Genomic DNA, 22,474 nt, shown 5'->3' with positions numbered 1-22,474 from the left:
TCTGAGATTATCCAGTGCCTTGGCTGCACAGTATGCAAACGGATTATACCTGGTTCCCAGGTTAAGAATGAATTCTGTTCCTGATATTGTCTTTAAATTGAATTTGTATGTTAAGTTGGATCACATATATAATAAAAAAACATATAAAGCACTTAAACACTTCCATATACCCAAAAACATCTTAAACACAATACATAATTGTAATAAGTGTAATAATACAGTAATAATAAAGTAATTACAGGCACTGGAGAGAGAGAGAGAGAGAGAATCTGTATGTATGCGTGTAGGTATACAGTATAGTTCTTAAGCAGTTCAGATAGAAAGCAAAAAATAGTAAAAAGATCATTAAAGGTTAATACTTCTTGAGCTGAGATTAAGCCTAACACTAACTGGAGGATAGAAACATAGAAAACAGAGCGAGTCACGACATGCCCACCATGTGGACGTCCAGCCTATCCTTGAACACCCGCACCGATGGGGCCTCAACGACCTCTTGTGGAAGCCCATTCCACACCCTCGGGGTCCTGACTGTCAGGAAGTGCTTCCTGGCATCCAAACGAAACCTTGGCTCCCTGAGCTTTGCTCCGTTGGAGTGCGTTTTGCCTTCCTCTGCAGGGGAGAACAGGTCTCTACCCATCTCCATGTGACATCCCCTGACATACCTGTATGTCGCCAACATATCCCCTCTGAGTCTCCTCTTCTCCAGGCTGAAGAGACCCAGTTCCCTCAGTCTCACCTCATACGGCATCCCCAGCAAACCGGCCACCAACCTTGTGGCCCTACGCTGCACTGACTCCAACTTGGCTATATCCTTTCTGTAATGAGGGGCCCAAAACTGAACACAATACTCCAGTTGCGGATGCACTAGAGTCATGTAGAGTGGTAGTAATACCTCTCTTGATCTAGAAGCCACACTTCTGGCTATGCAACCAAGGGTGGCGTTCGCCCTCTTGGCCACCGCATCACACTGCTGACTCATGTTTAGCCTGCAGTCAACCAGTACCCCGAGGTCCCTTTCACAAGTGCTGCTCTCCAGTCACTTATCACCTAACCTGTACTTATGACAGCTATTCCTATGCCCCAAATGCAAGACCTTGCACTTATCCACATTGAACGCCATCCTGTTGTCTCCTGCCCACTTCCATAGTCTGTCCAAATCCTTTTGTATCTGGAGTACCTGCTCCTCAGTTGTGGCCACTGCTCCAGTTTTAGTGTCATCTGCGAATTTGATCAGCAGACTGTTCACCCCTTCTTCCGTGTTGTTAATGAAAAGATTAAACAGGATTGGCCCCAGGACAGAGCCCTGGGGGACCCCGCTTGTCACTGGCTGCCATCGCGATGATTCCCTGTTAATGGTTACCTTTTGCTTTCGGTCAGTCAACCATGCCCTAATCCACCGGACAGTGCTTTGGTCTATCCCAAAACTCTTCAGTTTCTCCACCAGGATATCATGGGGCACTTTGTCAAAGGCCTTGCTGAAATCTAGGTATACCACATCCACTGCATCCCCTCGATCTAGCCATCGCAAAACCTTGTCATAGAATTCCACAAGGTTTGTCTGGCAGGACCTGTTTTTGCGGAAGCCGTGTTGTGTGGCTGTCAGCCTCCCTTCCCTATCTAGCATCACTAGATCTCTCTCTATTATGAGCCTTTCCATTGTTTTTCCTACAATGGACATAAGGCTAACCGGTCTATAATTCCCCATGTCCTTTCTACTACCCTTTTTGAAAATTGGGACCACTGATGCCACCCTCCAGTCCTCTGGAACTTCACCCGTTCTCCACGAGGTCTCAAAAATGGAGGCCAGCGGGCGTGAGAGAACCCCTGCCAACTCTTTAAGTACTCTCGGGTGTAACCCATCAGGGCCTGGCGCCTTTGTAATGTCCAATGCCCTGAGGAGCCCCTCGACTTCAAGGGGGGTGACTCTAATCTGTGCCGCTAAGTCCCCAGCCTCATCTAATCTCCTATGCGGATATCCCCCGTCCTGCTTTGGGGAGAACACAGAGGCAAAATAGTCATTTAGCATCTGTGCCTGTTCCCTCATATCAGTCACTGGATCTCCTTCCTCCTTATTTAGTGGGCCCACCAATTGTCTCTCCTTCATCTTCCTATTTACATGCTGAAAGAAGCCCTTTTTATTGCTCTTGATATTCTTGGCAAGTCTCAGCTCGTAATCAGCCTTAGCCTTGCGAAGAATCCTTCTGCAACGGGCCTTCTCCTCCCGGTATACCCTTTTGTCTATTTCCCCCAGTACCCATTTCCTACGGAGGTTCCTCTTTCGTCTAATCCCTCTAACCACCTCCTTTCGCATCCATGGTGGCACTCTCCTCCGCCTCCCCACCTTACTGACTAGAGGTATCGTCAAGGCTTGCACCTCCAAAACCTCCCTTTTGAGTGCTATCCATCCCTCCTCAACTCGCTTACCTTCCAGTAACCTATCCCAGGAGACTTTCCCCAGTCTGGCCTTCAGTTGGCCAAAGTTGGCCCTCTTGAAGTCCCAGCTTCTAGTGCTCGACCTGCTGCCCGTCCGCAGTCTCCTGATCGCAAAGCAAAGGATGGAGTGATCACTCGCATCCAGAGCTCCCCTAATCTGTACTTCATCTATCAGCTCCTCCCTATTGGTCAAGACCAAGTCAAGGATGTTTCCCCCCCTCGTCGCCTCTTGGACCCTCTGTGTGAAAAACGCTCCCTCAGTAGCTTCTAGGAAGCAACGTGACCTGGCTGTCACCGCCAAGTGAGTCTCCCAAGTAATATCCAGGAGATTGATATCTCCCATAATTACTGTATCTCTCCCCCGAGATATCCTTAGAATCTGGCCTGTCAGGACATCATCCAGGGTCTCAAGTTGACCTGGAGGGTGATAACATACCCCCACTGTCAGGTCTCTTTCCCTGTCAAAACCCCTGAGTTTCACCCAGACTGCCTCTACCGAATCCCCATCTGTGCCGCATTCTATCTCACTGCATCCTATCCCTTCCCTGACATATAAAGCCACGCCCCCACCCCTCTTTCCCTTCCTGTCCTTTCTAAAAAGGTAATGCCCTTCTTTGTTCACATTCCAGACTTGCCTTTCATCCCACCAAGTTTCTGTGATTCCCACCAGATCATACCCTCCAATTCCCAGGAGAGCTTCAAGCTCTTCCTGCTTATTACCCATGCTCCTAGCATTGGTGTACATGCACCTCAACTCCTTCCCACCGCTTCCTTTCCTTGAAGTTCCCAGCCTCCTCCTTTCTCCCATCCTCCCTAATACCTGGTCCCTCTCTGAAGGAGTCCTGTCAGTCCCTGCAGTATCTCTAAAACCCTGCTCCCAGAGCCCTGATCCTCCCCCCACACTTGTCCAGTGCAGACACGTTCCTGGGGGGCCTGAACCGGCCCCCGGCTCAGTTTAAAGTCTTCCGGACGAAGCTCGCTAGAGCATCTCCAAAGGACCTTTCCCCCATCCTTGTGAGGTACAACCCGTCCCTTGCCAGAAGAGCATTGGCAAGAAACCGAGTGCCGTGATCAAGGAACCCGAAGCGTTCCTTCTGGCACCACACCCTAAGCCAGTTGTTCACCTCGGAGGCCCTCCTGTCCCTTCCTGGCCCAAATCCCTGGACAGGTAAGATTGACGAGAAGGCCACTTGGGCCTTCAGCTCCCTGAGTTTCTTTCCCAAGGCCTCAAAGTCCCTGGTGGTCCCAACCACACCCTGCCTGGTCACATCGTTTGTGCTCACATGGATCACCAGGAGCGGCTGGTGACCCCCGGAGCGAACAAGACGCTCCACTCTGTCCATCACATGCCGGATGCGTGTGCCTGGAAGGCAGCAAACCTCCCTTGTCTCCAGGTTGGGACAGCACACCGCTGCCTCAGTGCCCCTCAGCAGGGAGTCCCCAGCAACAATCACCCACCGCCGTACCTTCCCGGTGCTGGTGGGTGGCCGTGCCCTGGTCCTCGCCTCTTCTTCAGCGGCCCCCTTGCCGCCTGACGTCTCAGGCTGGGGGTCCTGCTGGTCCCCCGAGGCCTCATCAGCCCCAGCCTTCCCAAGCAGAGAGAACCTGTTTCCCAGCTCCAGATTGGTGCCAGGAGAAGGAGGAGGCCGTGCTGGCCTCCTCCTCCTGTGGGTGACATACCTCCATGTCTCCGCAGCTGCTCCTCCCGTGGTGTCTCCCTCAACCCTCTGTCCAGAGGGGAGCTGCTCCAGGGGGGCCTGGAGAGCTCTCTCAGCCCTCAGGCACCTCACCTCCTCTTCTAGCAGGGTCACCAGCTTGCACCGAGGACAAGTGTAACCCTGCCTCTCCTGGGGGAGAAGGGCGAACATGTCGCAGCTCTCGCAGTGGACAGCAACACCCGTGACTCCCGCCAAGGCCATCTCCTGGTCTGCCATCGGTCTCCCTTCCGAGACCTTACCTTGGTCCCCTGCCTTGTTAGTCCTGCAGTTCCTCTCACTCGCCCAGTTCTCCCAGACGAAAACCCACTCGCACACACACACAAGGATAAAATAAACTTAAATTTAAATTGGAAGAAAAACAAAGCACAGCACAAACAAACAATCAAACCTCTGTGTCTCAGGGAAGGGAGTCTCCGGACAGCCCGGGACGCAGCCAAGGGACGCAGACAAGGGATGATGCCCTTCCTCTCCGCTGCTCCTGGCCCTCTGCTCCGCTGCCCAGCTCCTCCCTTGCCTTTGCCAGTCCCCTGGCCACTCAGTGCTCTCTCCCAGCCTGTGACTCTGCTGCTCTGGTGCTCTGCCAAGAGGCCAGAGCCAAAAGGGCTGGCAGTGGCTGAGTGCGGCCTTATCAGTCCCTCAGGCCAGTGGCCCCGCCCCCTGCTCTCTCCTGGCCTCTCTGGCCCCGCCCCCTTCCCCTCCGCTGCTCCTGGCCATGATGATGGATGATGGAGATGGGACTGGCATTGGAGAGTCAGGGTTTGATTGTGCTTCCGACGGGGAAGGTTACCACTGGAGTCACTTTCTAGTTCCAACCTGACTGGCATTGCTTACTGCTTTTTCTCTTCTCCTTCCATTTCCATCCCTTCTGTTCTTCCCTTCTTTCTTCCTCCTACTTGCTGCTTGCCACTGGCCACTCACAGGCACCCACTTGCTGCCTGCTACCTGTGGGTGTCCACTTGCCACTTGCGGAAGAGGTGGGACTTCTGGGTTTGCTCGTTTGTAAGGAGGCTGATGGGTACAAGACCTCCTCCTGCCCAGGTTCCTCAGCAACCGGTGAATGCAGGCAGGCCACCTTTGGTAAAGGAGGCAGCACTTAGCCAGTAAGGCTAGTAGCCACTGATGGCCTCCCTCTTCATGAATCTGTCCGATTTCTTTTTAAAGCTATCCAGATTGATGACCATCACGACTTCCCATGGCAGCAAATTCCATAGTTCAACTATACACTGTGTGAAGAAGTACTTCCTTTTATCTCTCCTAAAACTCCCACCAATCAGCTTCATGGGATGACCCTGGGTTCAAGAGTCATGGGGGAGGGAGAACAATGTCTCCTTCTCTGCTTTCTCCACACCGTGCATTACTTTAAACACCACTATCATGTCTCCCCTCACTTGCCTTTTTTCTAAGCGGAATAGGCCCAGTTGTTGTAGCCACATCTCATAGGGGAGCTGTTCCAACTCCCTTGTCATTTTCTTTGCTGTTCTCTGTAGACCCAGGCTAGATGGTCTGACTTCGTCCGATGCTGCTGGGTGGGTTCTAGTTACTATTGCAGAATAAGCTGTGGCAATCAGAGGCTGATTGTTTGTTCATGATTGAAACTGTTGGATTTGTGGGCAGAGGCAAAATGGGCAAGAATTGATCAGAAAAATAATTCTAATTGTTAATCACTAGGCTTGCAATCCAAGAAGCCAAAGTGGGATGACATCAAAAAGAAAAAGAAAGAACTAAAGCAGAGTCGACAGCTGAATGACAAAACCAACTATGATGTAGTGCTGAAGGGAAAGCAGATTTGGGAAACTCTGCGGCGGTAATAATGATTTCCATTGTATTTTCCATAGCCGGCATTACAATTGGATTTTCTCCCATGCAGAAATGTTCGTTCTGCTGTACACATCACTGCAGTATATGTGTACATATTGTTTATTCCTATATCCCATGGATGGATTTTAGGATAAAGGTTGCTATGTTTGTTTTTCTAATCATTGATAACAAAAATAACATCTGTCAGGTTTTTTAAAAATATAACTAAAGGATTTCATACAGCCAAAAAAAATCACAGTCAACGAGGTAATCTATGAGCTAAGCTGCCTGTGATGTCAGCCATCTGACGGCATGGGACGGGGGTGGGGGAGGGGGAGCTCTCTCATTTTATCATACCCCAGTGCAGAGTAGATCAGATTACAGGATAGTAACCTGTCCAAGGTCATTTAGGGAGCTTCAAGGCTGATCAAGGATTTCAAGCCTTGAAACTCCCAAATGACCTTGGGCAGGTTACTGTCCTGTAATCTGATCCTCTTCACACTAGGATATTATAAAATGAGAGTCCCCCCGCCCCCCATTCATTTCCCTGTATAAATGAAGTAAAACTCAATTTAGACCTTTGCCATTAGTCACTTGCAGAAGTTACTGAAGTGACTTCCCTTTTGTTGTTAAGAGTTGAAAATTGAGGCTGTGCAGTTTTGTAGCTTCACTACAGGCTCCTCCTCAGCTATTAGCCTTATTTCTTAGTGTCTGTTTGAGTCACCTGCAAATTTGATTGTTGAGATTTCAAATGGAGAACAGGGCAGTAACAAAATACTGCAACCTTTCTGCTGCTGACATGCATTGCTTTTGATTCTGAACAATCCTTTTTACAATTTTTAAAATGACATGCCAATATTATATGCCAGTGAACTTCTAAAAGTTCAGAAGAATTCCGTTGTTAAGAAAAAAAGAGTTGTTGACTTACCTATGGGAACTGCTTCCTTTGCTAGGAAAGACTGTAACAAGGAAAAGCGCAAGAAGCTGCTGGGTGAACTTCAGGAACTACTTCGTGGGAAAATTAAGAATGTAAGTAGTGCAGCATTGCAAAATTTGCAAAGCAATACATGCTGTAACAGAATGCACAAACTGCTGAAATGTTGTGGGTAAATGGTGAAGAAGCATATGAATTGTACTGCTTCTGTCCATACAATTATGGCTGAGATCCAGAATGGTCCTTGAAGGTACAAAGTCACTGCTGCCCTGTTCTGAATTTGCACCAGTTCCTTCTTTGTGTTGGAGTCTGCACCACCTCCCAGACAGTTCCAGAAGGTCCTAGTCCAAGACACTGCTTCTCATGTGGCAGAAGGGGCAATAGCCAGAGATCGGAAAACCCCAATTCTCTGGATCCCACTCATTGCTTGTCTACTACTTGGCAGTTCTGATTTTTTTTAAAACCAAAAAAATTAATGCAATTTGCTTTGTAGCAAGTGAGATTATAATAGATGCTGTTATTATTTTTATTAGTTGTAGGTAACAGCTGAAATGCCAGATAATAGAGTAATGAAAGTATGGAAGCAATTTTCTTCACATTAGTTAGTGCATTTCTTGCCCAGGGCTTTACTGCTCCAAGGGCATCCATACTGTTTGTTCCTTTATTGTATTTGTGTTATATCATTTCAGACCAGCTGTCTTTAACCTTTGTTCCAGGGTATCATTGTAGATATCTATAAAGATAAATGAACTAAATTATCCAGAATATAACACTGCCTAAATGACTTGATTCGTTTTTTTCACAGATGGCATTTGCTCACGATTCAACCCGTGTCATCCAATGTTACATTCAGTTTGGTGATGAGAAGCAACGACAAGAAGTATTTGAAGAATTAAGAGGTATAATTTTCAGATTACTTATGCTCACATGGTGCCTCATGGTTGTTCCTTTCTCAGTGTGATTTTTCATCCCGCAGAAAGCTTCATTGAACTAAGCAAGTCCAAGTATTCTCGAAATATTGTGAAGAAACTCCTAGTGTATGGGTAGGTACCTTGCATATCCATATGCTTAGGTTTTGTTTAGCTTGCATGACTTCCCTTTGAGTCTGAAGCAACCCAACCTCTGTTAGAGACACAGGACTGATGCTCACACGTAATGTTAAATCAAGCTGTGTGGTTACTGCACAGCATGGTAGCTCACCTTGTGTGTGGTGTCCAAGCATTCATGTGATCACTGCTCACAAGCAGCCTCCATACGTCTCCATTGCCACATGGCGGTCAGTCAATCCCAGCATGCACTGCACCTGCCTGCATGGCCTGCCTTTTCTCCCACTGACCCGCAGGCTCCCCTGACATGTTCTCAGCAGTTGCTGTTGTTTTTTTCTGTTGCTTTCCAGAGCCACTGTCTACACGTTTCAGGTTGGTTGCTCTGCAGGAGCAAAAGAATAGCACCCCCATTGCTGCCACTCTCCCTGCCCATGCGTAAGAAACCCCACCCATACTCTCCCTCCCGCACTGCACATGTGACACACACACACATCCCATGCTGAATTTGCATGCAGAGCCAGGGCCACCTTTCCCCGCAGCCTGGCACGCAGAACAGAGGGAGCGCATCCCGCCAGCCAGACTTCCTGACCGTGCCTGCCTGACTATCTGCCAGCGGACTCTCAGGAGCGGGCCGGTGGGGCTTGCGTGGATTGTCAGGGACAGGGAGGCTGAGTGGGAGTCATGGGCTTCTGGGATGCTTGTCCTGGTGGTGGTACACTGTGTGCTGCCAGTGCGCTTCTCTGCAGTCGTTCGGCAGAACTGGTCAGTGGTAGAGGGTGGCTGGGGTGGTTGCCAGTGCTGCAGCTACTCATGCCACCAAACGTGTTGGCATAAACAGGGAAATTATGGAAAAACTTTGCAACTGAATTTACATATAATACTAAGCAATGGTGAAACATGGAAGCAGGTTGATTGTGGGGGTTCACAGATACCAAACATGCCACACTTCACCACGCTTGCTGAATTCACACATAATGCTAAGCAATCCCCAGCATGGCTTGTTGTTACGTGTGAACACAGCCAGTTTGTAAAGGACAGGCTGTTGGAGTTGAACTTACTTAGTCAACAAAGCTTACTGGGTAGTCTTGAGCCAGGTCATTCTCTGTCCTTCTAACCTATGTTGGAGCAACTTAGAGATGCTTGAAATGAGCTTCAGCAGAATAGGAATGAGAATGGATTCTCCTTGCATCCCACTAATTCCATTTAGTGATTCCATGGAGCCCATAGCCACACTTTGGAAAATCCTTGTCTGTTCAAAGGCCTGTTTCTTGAGAAGGGGAGGAATAATTTTTGGTCTTCTAGTATTTATGCCTGCTCAAGACTAAAACAAAAGGCTACTTTGGCTTTGATTAATGTTGACTTTAATGCTCCTAAAGCAGCTCCTCATAGAACACAATCTGCTGTAGATCAGACCCAGTGCCAATTAAACCTAATTTGTTTGGCAAGTTTGTTTCCAGAAATCAGGGAAAGGAACCATCTGGCTCCCCAGATGATGTTGAGTTACAACTGGCTAGGACTGATGGGAGTTGCAGTCCACTAAAATCTGGAGGGCACACATTCCCCATCCTTTCTACAAGCTATGTTTACCCATACCGTTTTCTAGTGCTCAGCTCAGCATGAGGAACTGACCCCCTTCCTACAAAATTTGATGCATGTGCCAGAGGGCTCAGAAGGACAGGCTTGGTATCAGGAAAGCAAAGATGGTGGGTTGCTTCTAAGCAGAGCCAAAATGTGTGAAGTCCTCTCATTCCAGGATAGTTCTGTAATGCAGACTTGCTGAACAGAGTGTGTGTGTGAGGAGAGGTATTTAATACATGACTGTTTAAAGCAGGCTTCTGTACATCTGGTACTTCCAGATGTGTTATACTACAACTATAGTCAGCCCCAGCCAGAATGGCCACTGGTCTGGTGGTAAGCTAAAACATCTGAAGTGCCCTAGGTGGGGAAACATGAATTAAAAGTTGCTGGTCTCCGTTCCTTTCCTTTCCGTTCCTTTCCGTTCCTTTCCTTTCCTTTTGTTCTGATCTGCTGGATGCTACTATCCATAGACTGATACTTATTTCTTGAACAGGACAAAGCCGCAAATTGCAGAAATAATAAAAAGCTTTAAAGGTGAAGTGAGAAAGATGCTACGGCATGCTGAAGCATCTGCTGTAGTGGAATACGCATACAATGACAAAGCCATTTTGGAGCAAAGAAATATGTTGACAGAGGAACTTTATGGGAATACATTCCAAGTTTGCAAGGTAATGTATTGAGACAGCTTCCTCTTTCACTGAGAAAAAGAGGACAGCTTCCTCTTCCTGTAGCTTTACCCCTTATCTATCATCTAAAAATGCAGTGAGTTATAAGGGCAAAAAGGAAGGCCAAGCAAATATTAATAAAAATGCAACAGCCTACTTCCAGAGGAGGAACTCTAAACGAGTTCCCATGTGCATTCACCTGCACATGTGTCATACTTGGTGCCTGTATGAGTTCCCCCAGGAGCAGAATGGCTCCCTTCCTGTACTTTCAGTCCCTTCTTGGGGCTAGAAGATACCTGCCCAGTCTGTCCAGGAAATAAAGATTCCCCACCCCAGTAACTTTGCAACTATGAAGACTAAAGTTACCATCTATCTTCTAATCCTATCTCTGATTCACATGATTCTAATTAACTTCTTGCAGCTTTGTTAAAACTTTAGTCCAGTACAGCCAGGTGCTTATTTACTTTCTGTGTGTGTGAGAGACCTAATCACTTCAGAAATTACTGAGGCTTGAACATAATTTACTTTGCCCCTTTTTTATAGGTTGAATGTGTTAGATCTTGGTCCAGCTTACTGGCAGAAGCCAACTTTCAATGCTTCCAGCTATAATTAAACTTGTGTGGTGGGAAATTTAAATTCTCCAGGCAAAACTACATATTTGGTTCTTGTGCTGTTTAGAGATCTGTGGAGAGCTTCTTTAAATATAGTTCATTAATTTTTGAAATAGTATATACTAAAAAAACCAGAGTAGGGAATCTTACAGTAATGTAACATTTCAGGTCTATTTCCCCAGCCCTTTTAATCAGAATTGTCAGTTTCAAAGATTTAATCAGTCATCCTTGATTAACGTTCAGTATGTAGCTGATTTATTAGGAATTCATGTATTTGGGAATCTGAACTGAACCATTCTAATCTCTATTTTAAAAAATCAAGGGTTAATGAAGTTCTTTCAACAGCTTTAAAATCGTGAATGCTAATATGCTCTCATTTTTTGCTCTCATTGTGTGAGTTACCATATTCTTCAAGAGCTATATATCATGTTTTGAGTCTTTCTTTAATAAGGGACCAGTTAATAGGAGTTCCACTTTGCACACTAATTAGAAACCATACCTTTATCAGAAAGTGGTAGCTATCCACATGAATGTAACAAGTACCCATACCTAACCTTTTAAAAGGCTGTATGAACAGAGGCTATTTCACCCACTTTAATAAGTACTCCATTCCACAGATTCCATTTGCAAGTTATACTGTGATCCTAAGCATGCTTCTGTAGAAGTCAGCTCAGTGTGACTTGATACTTTATTGCTTAATTTTGAATTATGTTGGACATTGTAATCCAAGGAGACAGCTTTCCTAACGGCTTTGGATATGTGTGAGGGTGGGGAATTGACCCCAGTATTGCTGTCAGTTAGAAACTTTTTATTTATTTATTTTTCAATTTATATCCTGCCTTTTTTCCTACAAAGGGCTCAAGGCAGCTTACATCTCCTCCTCCATCTTATCCCCACAACAACAACCCTGTGAGGTAGGTTGGGCTGAGAGTCTGTGACTGGCCCAAAGTCTCCCGGTTGGCTCCATGGTTGAGCAGGGACTAGAACCCAGATCATCTGAGTCCCAGTCCCATGCTCTTAACCACTACGCCACACTGGCTCTCCTAAGTTAGTTTGAATTAATGCATGCACAGTGCCAGATTTAAGGAGGTCTGGCTATGGATATAACAAGATGTGTTTTAGTGTCGTTACATTTCTTCTTTCGTTGTCCTGCAGCTATAAGAGAGGCTTCAGCTATTGGGCATTATAGAGAGGAGAATAATACTGTCATTAAAATTCAATATAATGGATGTTATGCCTTACAGTCATCAGAGCACCGAACTCTGAATGAAGTGTTGGAGGCTCGGCCTGAAAAGCGGGAATCTATTATGGATGAAATGAAACAAATCCTTACACCAATGGCGCAGAAGTAAGAAAAACAACTGTTGGCGTGCATCGTTCAGTAAGCTGTTTGGGGTGATGCAGGGATACATTTGAAATGGTGACATTTAAATTCGAGAAATCAGAATAATTCTTACCAGAATGACTTATCATGAAACATGTATGCATAATTTGCTGCTCTTAGGCTTTTGGGAAAGCCCTAAGCTTCTTCAGGCAAGACCCAACTGCTTCTCCTTTATTGGCTCCATCCTGGGGACAGACAGATGCTTGAGTCTCGTAACTTGGCTAGGTCCTGACCACTCAGTTCTGTGACAATCATCATTTAAATATGACTGCAGATGACATGCTTGGGCTTCTGGCAAATACAGTTCTGTGCGCTTTAAAATGTCAGTATTTCACATTATCCTGTAAATGCAAATGCTATTTCCTTTTTGTCCTTATTGTACAGGGAGGCTGTAATAAAGCATTCATTGGTTCATAAAGTTTTTTTGGACTTCTTTATTCATGCAGTCCCTAAGCAGAGATCTGTAAGTACTGGCATACCAACACTAGTTGTTTAATGGGTTTGGATTATCTGTTTTCACATTACTTAATATATTGTACAATTGTGCACCAAGCATTTAGTGCTATCTTGTTATCCGGGCATTTTAACTGAAAATATGTCCACTCTGATCTGGCTAAGGATAACTACACCCTTTGGCCGACTTTGTGCAGTCTTTACTGACTGGGTATGGCATTAGTGAGCAGTATGCATGCTGTCTCTGATAAGTGGAATGTGATTTGGGCTGATATTGTTATATATAAAAGAATAAGCCATAAGTTGCCATGGAACAGAGGAATGAACATCATCCAGACTTTCCCCAAATGTTGGATGTCATTTATCAGTTACTGGTATGAGTTCTGGTCAGGTGATTTAACAACTATAGATGTGCCATATCTGTGTAGAATGGGAGTCCTGTAACTGTCTTCAGTGACTGGAAAACTAAATAAGAGAAGTTTGTAGTGTAGCTCTGAAGCACCCCATTTTCAGTGGGATGCACTCCCTTCTCTTCCTTACATGCCTAGTCTTAAAACTGGACCAAGAATTAGATCAGGGTGGTCACCTGTACTATTCTTCTTGTACTTGGCTAGAGATTTTCCTTTACTGCATCGTTCTGTCAGAGTAACGACAAGGAAAACAGCAGGCTGGTATCTATAAGTAGATACAGAAAGCAAACTTAGGTTGCCTGTGTGTAAAAAATGGAATCCTGAGTCCTAGGAATTGAAATATTGAAATATTTTTCCAGTCTTGGTTGGTTGTAAGAAAATAAAATGCAGCCTACAGATGTGATCAAAAGAATTATGTTTTTACAGATTCTTAGAGATTTGTGTTGCCTTTTTTAAAACGATGGCTCTTTGTGTCTAGGAAATGATTGAAGCAATTAGAGAAGCTGTGATCTACTTGGCACACACGCACGATGGGGCCAGAGTAGCCTTGCACTGCTTGTGGCATGGGACCCCCAAGGTATGGCATGTGAAAGTGCTTGTTAGAGTCCTTTTCTAAATAAGATGAATTGCTTGGAGAAAAATGGGATTGGCCGCTCTCTAAAAATTGGCACTAGAGAGCCTTTTACATAACACAGTTACCAGCCATTAAGCTTTGACTTTGGCAGATGTGACTAGTACTAGAAAGTAAAGAAATGCCTATTCATTTTATTATACTATTGGAGAGATACTGGTTCTGTAACGTATATGCTATGGCAGGTTTTATCATGATCTGTAGGCATGCTTGAAATCCAGACCTGAGAGAGTGTGATTGGTCTTCATTACATAAGTGCTGAAATCTGAAACTTGTATGTAAACTGTTTGCTGTCAGGAACTGTGTCCAGGCTTTTTCAGACCTCCAGAGGGAGGGGGAGAGAAGAAAAAAGCTCTCCTAATACAACTCCCTGTGATTCGCTCTATGACAGATGACAGACTGGCACAAACCTACAGGCTGATTGCAGCTGCTTCCTATGCCTGTTATCCACCCCCGGGGGAATTCAGATCCCTCTTTGTGGGCAATGTGTGATTTGTGTTGTGCACCCCACTTTATTATTTAAGAGGTAATGCTGGAATTTCCTAAAGATTCCCTTTCTTTATGCTGCAGTATTTGTGAATTGAAAGTGGTAGAACAAAGGACTGACCTATTGAATAACCTCTCCTAAAAGTAGCCTGCACGTCTGCTTAGTGTCAGTCCAACACTCTACTCTTTGATATTTAATAAAGAAAGATTAGGTATGCTAAATTCAACAGTGATTCTTCATAGTAAGTTTCTACATTTATAATACCCTTTGAAGCACACTCTGGGGAATTTTAATTGATTTGGTATTCATATAGGCTGTGCCTTCCCAATGATTTCCTACGGGATACCTGGCATTTGCAAGCTCAGCAGAGCAGGAGTGGTTGAGGGACGTTTCGCAGCATAATAAGCCAGCTTTGAAGGCCCTCTGCAGGATGGTGTTCCATTTCTTTTACAGAAGAGGGACTCATAAGTGTCTTGGACCTCTTAAGCAGTCTTTGCCACCATTCTTTTGTATTTTCTTCATCAGTATAGTGACGAAGAAAATGTAAAGTGTGGTGAAATTTATATCATGTGGCAGTATATTCCGTTCTAAAGTTACAAGTTTATTCACTTCTTTTGCTAGGATAGAAAAGTCATTGTGAAAACCATGAAGACATACATAGAAAAAATAGCTACTGTAAGTATTTTTAAAGAATTGTCTGGCTAATTCTGTGTGGATCAATGCTGTTCTGTGCATGTTAACTCTGCTATATTGAAGTAAGGCTTACTCCTTAGTAAGCAGCCTAAAAATACCTCTTCTGTGCTAGTGTGAGTTACAAAGCTTGTGAACTGTGTGGTGCTGTGTGAATTCGGAAGAAGTTAATCTGGCTCGGTTCTGGCCCATCTAGTTCCATAATGTCAACAGTGAATGGGCCAATCCTCCAGAATTTCAGGCAGGGTTCTCTCCTAGCTCTGCTGGAGAATCCAGGGATGGAACGTGGGACCTTCTGCATGCTGTGGCCCACACAGGAGATGGCAGTCAGAATGCTCTTTGTTAAGTGCACAGGTGTATGTAAGAAGCAGCAACCCATCCTATTTAAAAATATAAGTCCCAATGCATCGTTTGGACATAGAGCCAAGTAGAAGAGATTTCCATAGTAAGGGACCAAGACAGAGACAGGATGTGTACAGGCAGTCCCTGGGTTACAAATGAGTTCTAGTCCTGAGAAAATGGAAATTTGTCGTTAAGTTGAATTTGTATCTAAGTCAAATCTTGTTTAGTTGGCCCTCCATATTCATGGAGTTGGGGTGCAGAACCCCCATGAAAGTGGAAAAATCAGGACTATCTCTGTCCGCCACGCACAACTTACCAATGACTCCTCTTTGTAACAAAGAAATGCCCAGAGGAATTTCCCCCTTCCTGGGGCAGGAAGTCATACTTTGGAGACCTCCCTCTCTACCATTTAACTTCCTCTCTATGGTGATGATGATTTCCTGCAGTACTTTTAAAAATTAATAAGCTTTATGGCAGTTTGTAAGTACAGACTGTTCATAACTTGGATGTTTGTAACTTGGGGACTGCCTGTATATGTATGGTTTTGTGCAGTTGCAGTATGTGCTGATTTCCATGGGATGCTTCTATTCATGGCATGGCTTGAATAAATAAGACTTTGTTCTGGTCTTCCTTTGAAGAGAATCTGTTTTTCTCACAAGCAGTGTAGAACTAACAGCTGCTTCTAAGCAGCATTCTTCTCCAAAGTCTAGCATTGCCACCGAAAACATGTTCACTCGGATGTAAGCTTCACAGAGTCCTGTAGGGTTTCATTTTTAAAATGTGCATGGATTATATAAGATACCATAACCAAGTTTGTGTATTTTACAGTGCTTTTGATGTTCTGGCTTATATTTCAGGGTGAATTCTCACACTTGGTTTTGCTGGCGGCATTTGACTGTATTGATGACACCAAGCTTGTGAAACAGCTAATTATATCTGTAAGTAATCTGATTTCCTAAGATTCTCTTTTCCAGTTTGCTTCCCAGAAAGTATACATTTTATTGGAAACTTTGTTGTATTTTTTAATGCTGGATTTGCAAGCTGTTTAATTTTGTTTTAGAAATCATCTTGTCTTTTCCTAGATCACTTTGATTATATTTGTTTGCTACATGCATAGCTAAAAAGGTGCACTGGGTGGTATACAATAAGTAAAACAACAATCAAGCACCAAGTAAACAATAACATTCAATTAAAACAATAAGAGAATAAACAGTAAAAGTAAAAACTATTGGAAAAAATATAAACAATCTAATCCAAACTTAATTATAAAAACAATTTGAAAATAATATTTTTATAAATACAGTGTGGTGGTTAAAAACTCTTCAGAAGGCAGCAGCAGTATCAACAAACCATATTAAAGCCAAATTAATCACCAAAACAAGTGCAGAATAAAAGGGTTTTCCGCTGGTGACGAAAAGAGAAACGCAACGATGCCTGGTGAATCTCTGTAGGAAGCGAGTTGCAAAGGTGGGATGCTGCAGCGGAGAAGGCCCCTCTCCTGGCCATTTCCTCCCTCACTTCATTAGGGGGTGGCGCTTGGAGCAGGACCTCCAACAAAGGCCTCAGTGATCAGGCAGGGGCTGGTGGAGACAGGCATGCCCTCAGGTATCCGGGCCCCACCCCGATTTTGTGGTAAATTAGAATGTTGCTATTGATGACCTACTGCTCTAACTTTAAGTATTTTAATGTGCCTGAATCTTTTAAATGATTCTGGCTGCTTGTGCATGGAAATAAAATACATCTGGCAAGGTGATCTTTTTGCCTTGCTATTAAAGGAGGATACTAGATTTACAGTATATTTCTGACTATGTTTAAAATAGGGAGGTCTAGAGAGCTGTGACTATTGGGTGGTAAACAAGAATGAATGAATGAATAAATGTGTACTCTATTATCCATAAATGTGTGTACGTGCACACATATCAAACTAAGGGTTTGCGTGCCCAAGAGCAAAAGAATATCCACAGTACATAAGAAGCTTATTTCTGTCTCCTCCCTCCTCAAGTATAATGGCACTTGGCACACATCTCTTGTCCGTCCAAGAATATGCTTACAGCAGCTTGCTCCAGCATGTGTTTGCCCAGGGTGGGGCTCTGGGGAGCAGGACAGAAAACAGCCCTCCACTGCGTGGGGATGATCCCTCCACATGTTGGAGTTCTACTCGCAGTGGACTTTGCAGTGCAGTTTTTTTCTGGCCTGTGCACCCAGCCGTTCTCTTCAGTGTCAGTGTCAGCCACCCGGTCGGTCAGTGGCTGCGCTTGCTGCCGGAAAGGGGTGCAGCTAGTGGAGGCGCCGGGCTCCTTTCCTGGAGAGTCCCTCCCACCCAGCTGCACCTGGCTTGTGCAGCACTTGGGGCCTGATTCCTGGCAAGGGCCTCGTGAGCCCTGGGTGTGCTCACCTGGAACTTGGATTCAGGTCTCCTGCAAAGTGGGCTGGAGTCTGGGTAGCCAGGCCCAGGGAAGCTGACGGATTCTCCCCCGCACATGGATTCCTCACCCATCCCTGCCTAAAACCTTTGTAACCCAAGATTATTTGTGATAAATCTGCAGCTGGACAACCTTGGCCTGGTTTGCATGCTCAAAACAAGCCACACACACTGAGCATACTTTCTGTTAATTGATGCCTGTCTGTGGCACCCTGTGTCAGTTCAACTTGAGTGACACGGCTTGTTGGACAGGTGCTTAACCCTCCAAAAGTCTGTTCTCCCTGGGCTGGATTAGTTCAATGAGCAGTGCCTGGGAGGTGAATCTGCAAACTGACACACTTTACATACTAGCCATGCATAACTCTCTGCCCCAGTAGAAAATAAGATGTAGCTCCTCATTCTGTTATGGTGGAGTCCCATGAAAAAGTGTTATCGGGAGGTTTGTTGATTTCTCACTGCAGCAATACAGAAATTTCTTAGCCAAAATGGCCGTTTATTTTTGATCCCCCCCCCCCCAAAAGGGGAGGGTCCAGCTCATAGAGAATGGTTTCTCCTTTTGCTTTTGTTGTTGCTGTTCTGGGGTTACTTACCATGAAGATACAGCATTGCTTATCTGCCCCCTTTAAGGGAACTAGTCTGCTCAGTTAAATGCATTTAGCTGTAATCCTGTTACAGTGTTCTTGCCAAAAATGAAGACCACACTTTAAAATCCTGTTTGAAAGCCCTTTGCTTTCTGCTGGTGGGAGAGGCATGAAATGACAGGCCAGTTAGCTGCACATCTGTTTTGAGTAAATTGGTGGCTGGCATTATTAAAGATTAGACTGAGGGTCAAAATAGACAAGATTATGAGAGAGTAATGACTGGATTAAAAATTTTTTTAGATGTATGTGTATCACTGTGTGATGTCCATTTGTATGTCTGCCTGTATATGGCTTTTCTATAATGCATATTTAAAGTTTTAATCTTCGTAAACCACCCAAAGAGTATCAACTATTGGGCAATATAGAAATGTAGTTCATGAAAATAAAAGAAATTGATCTTTCATGAATATGGATAGTCCTTAAAAGGCTTTAACAGTTATGAAATGTAACAACTGTAAGAAGCATCAAGCAGCTGTTTCTTAGTATAAGAAAAAAGTTCCGAAAAACAGATCTTGACTAGTATAAAAAATATATTTTTGTCGGAAATGTACTTACCCTCAAAAGAATTTGTGGTGGCTGTCCTGAAGCTACAATGTTAAATGCTCAAAATATGAAACTCATCTCAGGGGGAATTTGGAGTACCCCTTTTATTTTTTAATTTCACGAGGCCTTAGCAGCTATCATACCAAAGAGGAAATATTTGGGATCTTCAAAGTACTCTAAACAGTCAAAGGCCCAGAAGACTTCTCATGATTTCAGACATGGGCCCAGCAATAGTTGCCTTGCACACTCCTATAGAGTCCTTTTAAAAAATTATTTAGAAGTTTTTGGATATCTTTAGCTATGGCTACCCTTGACAAATTTAAAATGAGTACCATGAGCAACTGGTGGTGATTAGGGGAATCTAACATGCATGAGAATTTGAGGACTTGTTGAAAGCTTGAATCCTTATTGCTGTTAGCACAACTGTCTATAAAATTTATCCTTTGCATAGCAGAAAACAAAATGGCCACTAGGGAAATAAGCATATAATCCCCAGAACCACCTGCTGGAAAGCTCTGCTGGCTTTGTTGCTGTCAGCAGTGGGCCCTGGAGGAGGGTGTTCTTGGGTGCTGGTAACTCAGAGCCTTGGATCTGATGGACCTCGCCATTTTTCTGTGAGGCCCCAGGATCAGGTCCTTTCCCTGCATGGTAGCGCAGGCATTTTCCCTCCTACTACTTTCACCTGGAAGGATTTTTTTTCTTTTTCTTTTAAACAGCTGGCAATTGGGAAAAGGATAAGCCGATAGTTTGTCAGAATTGGTGTGTGATGTGCCACTTCACTTCCCCCCAAACCTAGGGTTTCTGTTCCCAAAACTGTGTTCCTTGATTTGTTGTGTGGAACTGAGTTGTTAGGTACATTGAATTTTTAACCAAGTGTACAACTCAAAGATATCAAAGAGAATTTCTATAGAAAAGGTGGATTGGCACCATTTCTAGAAGGTAGTAATGCTGTATAATTTAAGAGCCACTTTATTAAAACAAAGAATAAAACAATTACCTGTAATATTATATTAGTATTCTTGACTATCCATATCTCTCTGTGATAAGGGCAGTATTGCTACAAATGTCAATTAAATGTGTTGGATTAAGCTAATTTTCCAGCGACATTAAGAAGCACACTTTGGTTACAGTTGCAATTGTCATTGGGGATTTTACATTTAGGAGCTGCTGTGCAGAGTAGGCGAGAGTTTCAATTACAGCAGGTACCTGTAAATCTAGTGCTACAGTCACAAGAAGTTATATGCTCCATGTATAAATTAGGACATAAAGATGAGTATAAGGCAGGCATTTTCTGTTTTCCATTCCATGGACTTGGGAGGGCTACTTTAAGAATTCTAAATATTAATCATTGCTCTTTTGAGAGCATTTAAAGTAAAAGGATATGGCATAAATTACAGCTTGGAGAGTCTTTAGAATATCAGATTTTCCAGACGTGGTTGAATGTAACTTGTTCAAAGGGTGTGTGTACACACCACTGTAAAGCTTAGACATGGGCAGTTTTGTACCTTTGCCAGTTCAGTTACTCAGGTTATGCTTGCCCAGGTATTTGAGATAATTGCACTGCTGGAAACTTTCCAGCATATTCCCTGCTATGCCTGAAATGTAAAGAATGGCTTCTAGCACATCTTGTTGAAAAGATGATTGCTCCACAATAGTCTGACTTGTGCTGCACTTTCCTTGGCTCTCCATTGTTGAACCATAGTTCTGACATACGGATAATGAGCCAGAAACAGTACTATCGATCATCAGTATCTCAGTCAATACCCACATTGCATGTTGCTCATTTGCTATGAGAGTGAAGAATAAACCTTGGCAGCCTTCTAATGCCATGCTTCTAATTTCACCCTCCCATGTCAGTGAGTCTATTCCCTCCCTTGCTGAAGCCCACAGCACAACAGTCGTGTTCTTTGGTACTTGGAATAGCAATTGCCTGGGAAGAGTTTTTGCCAAGTGTGTTTTATTTGTGGCATGTTACTTAGTCTTCTTGGATGGCAAAGAAGTGTCCCTACTGTCTTTCAGACTTGTAACTGCCCACAGCTCTGTGGCTTGTTCCTTTTATGACTAGTTTCTTACCTGTCAAACAGTATACCAGACCCATGCCAGAGGCAGCTCCTTCATTGTGTGGCATTTCTGTTCCCTTGAGCCTTCTCTGCTTGTTGATGGGGTGGCAGGGGTGGAGAACCTTCAGCTTTCTCTGGCTGCTGGTAGACATTTGCAAGAGCAGAGCAGAGCAGTCTGTGTGTGGTGAATGTGCTTCTGTAGCTAGATCTCCCTGCTCATTCATTGGTAAAGCATGGATTAAGCAAACTTATCTTTGATGTATGAACACTATGAACATGATTTTGTTTATTTGTTACATTGATATCCTGCCCCATAGCCCAAAGGGCTCTCTGTGTGGTTTACAGTAAAATGCAGTAAAATTAACAATATGTTAATAAAACATAGTGCAGTAAAAGACAATTAAAACAGTTCAAAAATCTGACAGTTAATGGCAAAGGAAGGGAAAAGCAAGGCATGGAGCAAATCAGAATAAAAGCAATGTTAGAAACCAATTTCAGCTACAGTAACACCTGAAAAATAAAAAGATCTTGGCCTGGTGCCTAAAAGGGAGCGGTGATGGTGCCAGGCAAACCTCCCTGAGGAGCATATCCCACAGGTGGGGTGCAACCAAAGAGAAGGCCCTTCTTCTAACTGCCACCCCTCTCACTCCTTGATAAGGCTGGCTCTTGGAGAAAGACTTTTGTCAAAGATCTTAGCAATATGGAGATAGGCAGTCCTTCAGATAGTCTGGCCTCGAGCCATTTAGGACTTTGTATGTTAACAACAGCACTTTGAATTGGGTCTGGACTTCATCACACAGCCAGTGCAGCTGGAAAAGGACTGGCTTAATGTGTTCTTACGCTGCTCTGTTCTGAATGAAGATGGAGTGTCTGGACTGTTTTCCAAGCCAGATTTGCTGCTTTGATGTGGAATTCTGTTGAAATATTGTGACTTGTTATGTAGCCACATTATATCCATGTTGTTGTTGGTTTTGTAATTTTAGTTGTGGCATGCCTTGAGCATTTGCAGAAGTGCCTAGGACTTTGGACTGTCCTTTACTTCACCTTGTGTCTTAACAGCTGCTGTCAGAAATGATGGCATTGGCTGTCCCTTAGCTTGAGTGAGGAGAAAAGTTCTTGAAAATGCCTGCAGCATTTGACAGACTGCAACATGGCATGTACTGCAAGAAAACGTTGGAAAACTGGATTTACTCAGCATGTGTCATGCTACAGTATTGTTCATACGGTTGACCTTCCTAGCCAGAAGTGGCATCCTACCAAAAAAAGGGGGGGGGTGTTAGTTTACTCAGTCCATCAGTTTGTGACTTAGTCCTTAGTACTCTAAAGTAACCTTGCTTGATGAGCAAGTACACTGATACTTCCTGAATGTCAGTTACAGGAGGACATTCTTACAGCATCTTGTCACCTCTCATTTCCAATAATAACTGTAGTACTGCTTCCTGTATAAAGACCTAGGGGTACTTGTTTCAACTTAGTATCCTGGAAAGGTTTACTGATCATTCTTGTTCCAAGGACATGGAAGTGGAACCAGTGCAGTGTTATTGAAAAGCAGGTATCTAGTTAGACTTTGCAGTTATGGTGAACATCTTTCTTCTAACTTGAAAATAAAAAGTGGTGACAAGCAAAGCT

At 44.2% G+C, this 22,474-nt stretch overlaps 1 protein-coding gene across 2 annotated transcripts in view; it reads left to right on the top strand.

Moving 5' to 3' along the window:
• Positions 1-22,474, top strand: part of PUM3 (pumilio RNA binding family member 3) — a 39,327-nt gene that overhangs the window by 4,903 nt on the left and 11,950 nt on the right. For both annotated transcript variants that reach the window (XM_044446244.1, XM_044446243.1), the window contains exons 4-13: positions 5,820-5,955; positions 6,902-6,977; positions 7,688-7,781; positions 7,859-7,925; positions 10,000-10,174; positions 12,027-12,130; positions 12,551-12,629; positions 13,508-13,606; positions 14,769-14,822; positions 16,037-16,117. In XM_044446244.1, the coding sequence (XP_044302179.1) occupies positions 5,820-5,955; positions 6,902-6,977; positions 7,688-7,781; positions 7,859-7,925; positions 10,000-10,174; positions 12,027-12,130; positions 12,551-12,629; positions 13,508-13,606; positions 14,769-14,822; positions 16,037-16,117 (965 nt within the window). The remainder of the gene's footprint in view (positions 1-5,819; positions 5,956-6,901; positions 6,978-7,687; positions 7,782-7,858; positions 7,926-9,999; positions 10,175-12,026; positions 12,131-12,550; positions 12,630-13,507; positions 13,607-14,768; positions 14,823-16,036; positions 16,118-22,474) is intronic.

Source organism: Varanus komodoensis, unplaced genomic scaffold (genome assembly GCF_004798865.1).
Source record: "Varanus komodoensis strain SLA01 unplaced genomic scaffold, ASM479886v1 scaffold5, whole genome shotgun sequence".
NCBI classification, from domain to species: domain Eukaryota; kingdom Metazoa; phylum Chordata; class Lepidosauria; order Squamata; family Varanidae; genus Varanus; species Varanus komodoensis.
This window is presented reverse-complemented; position numbering and strand designations above follow the sequence as displayed.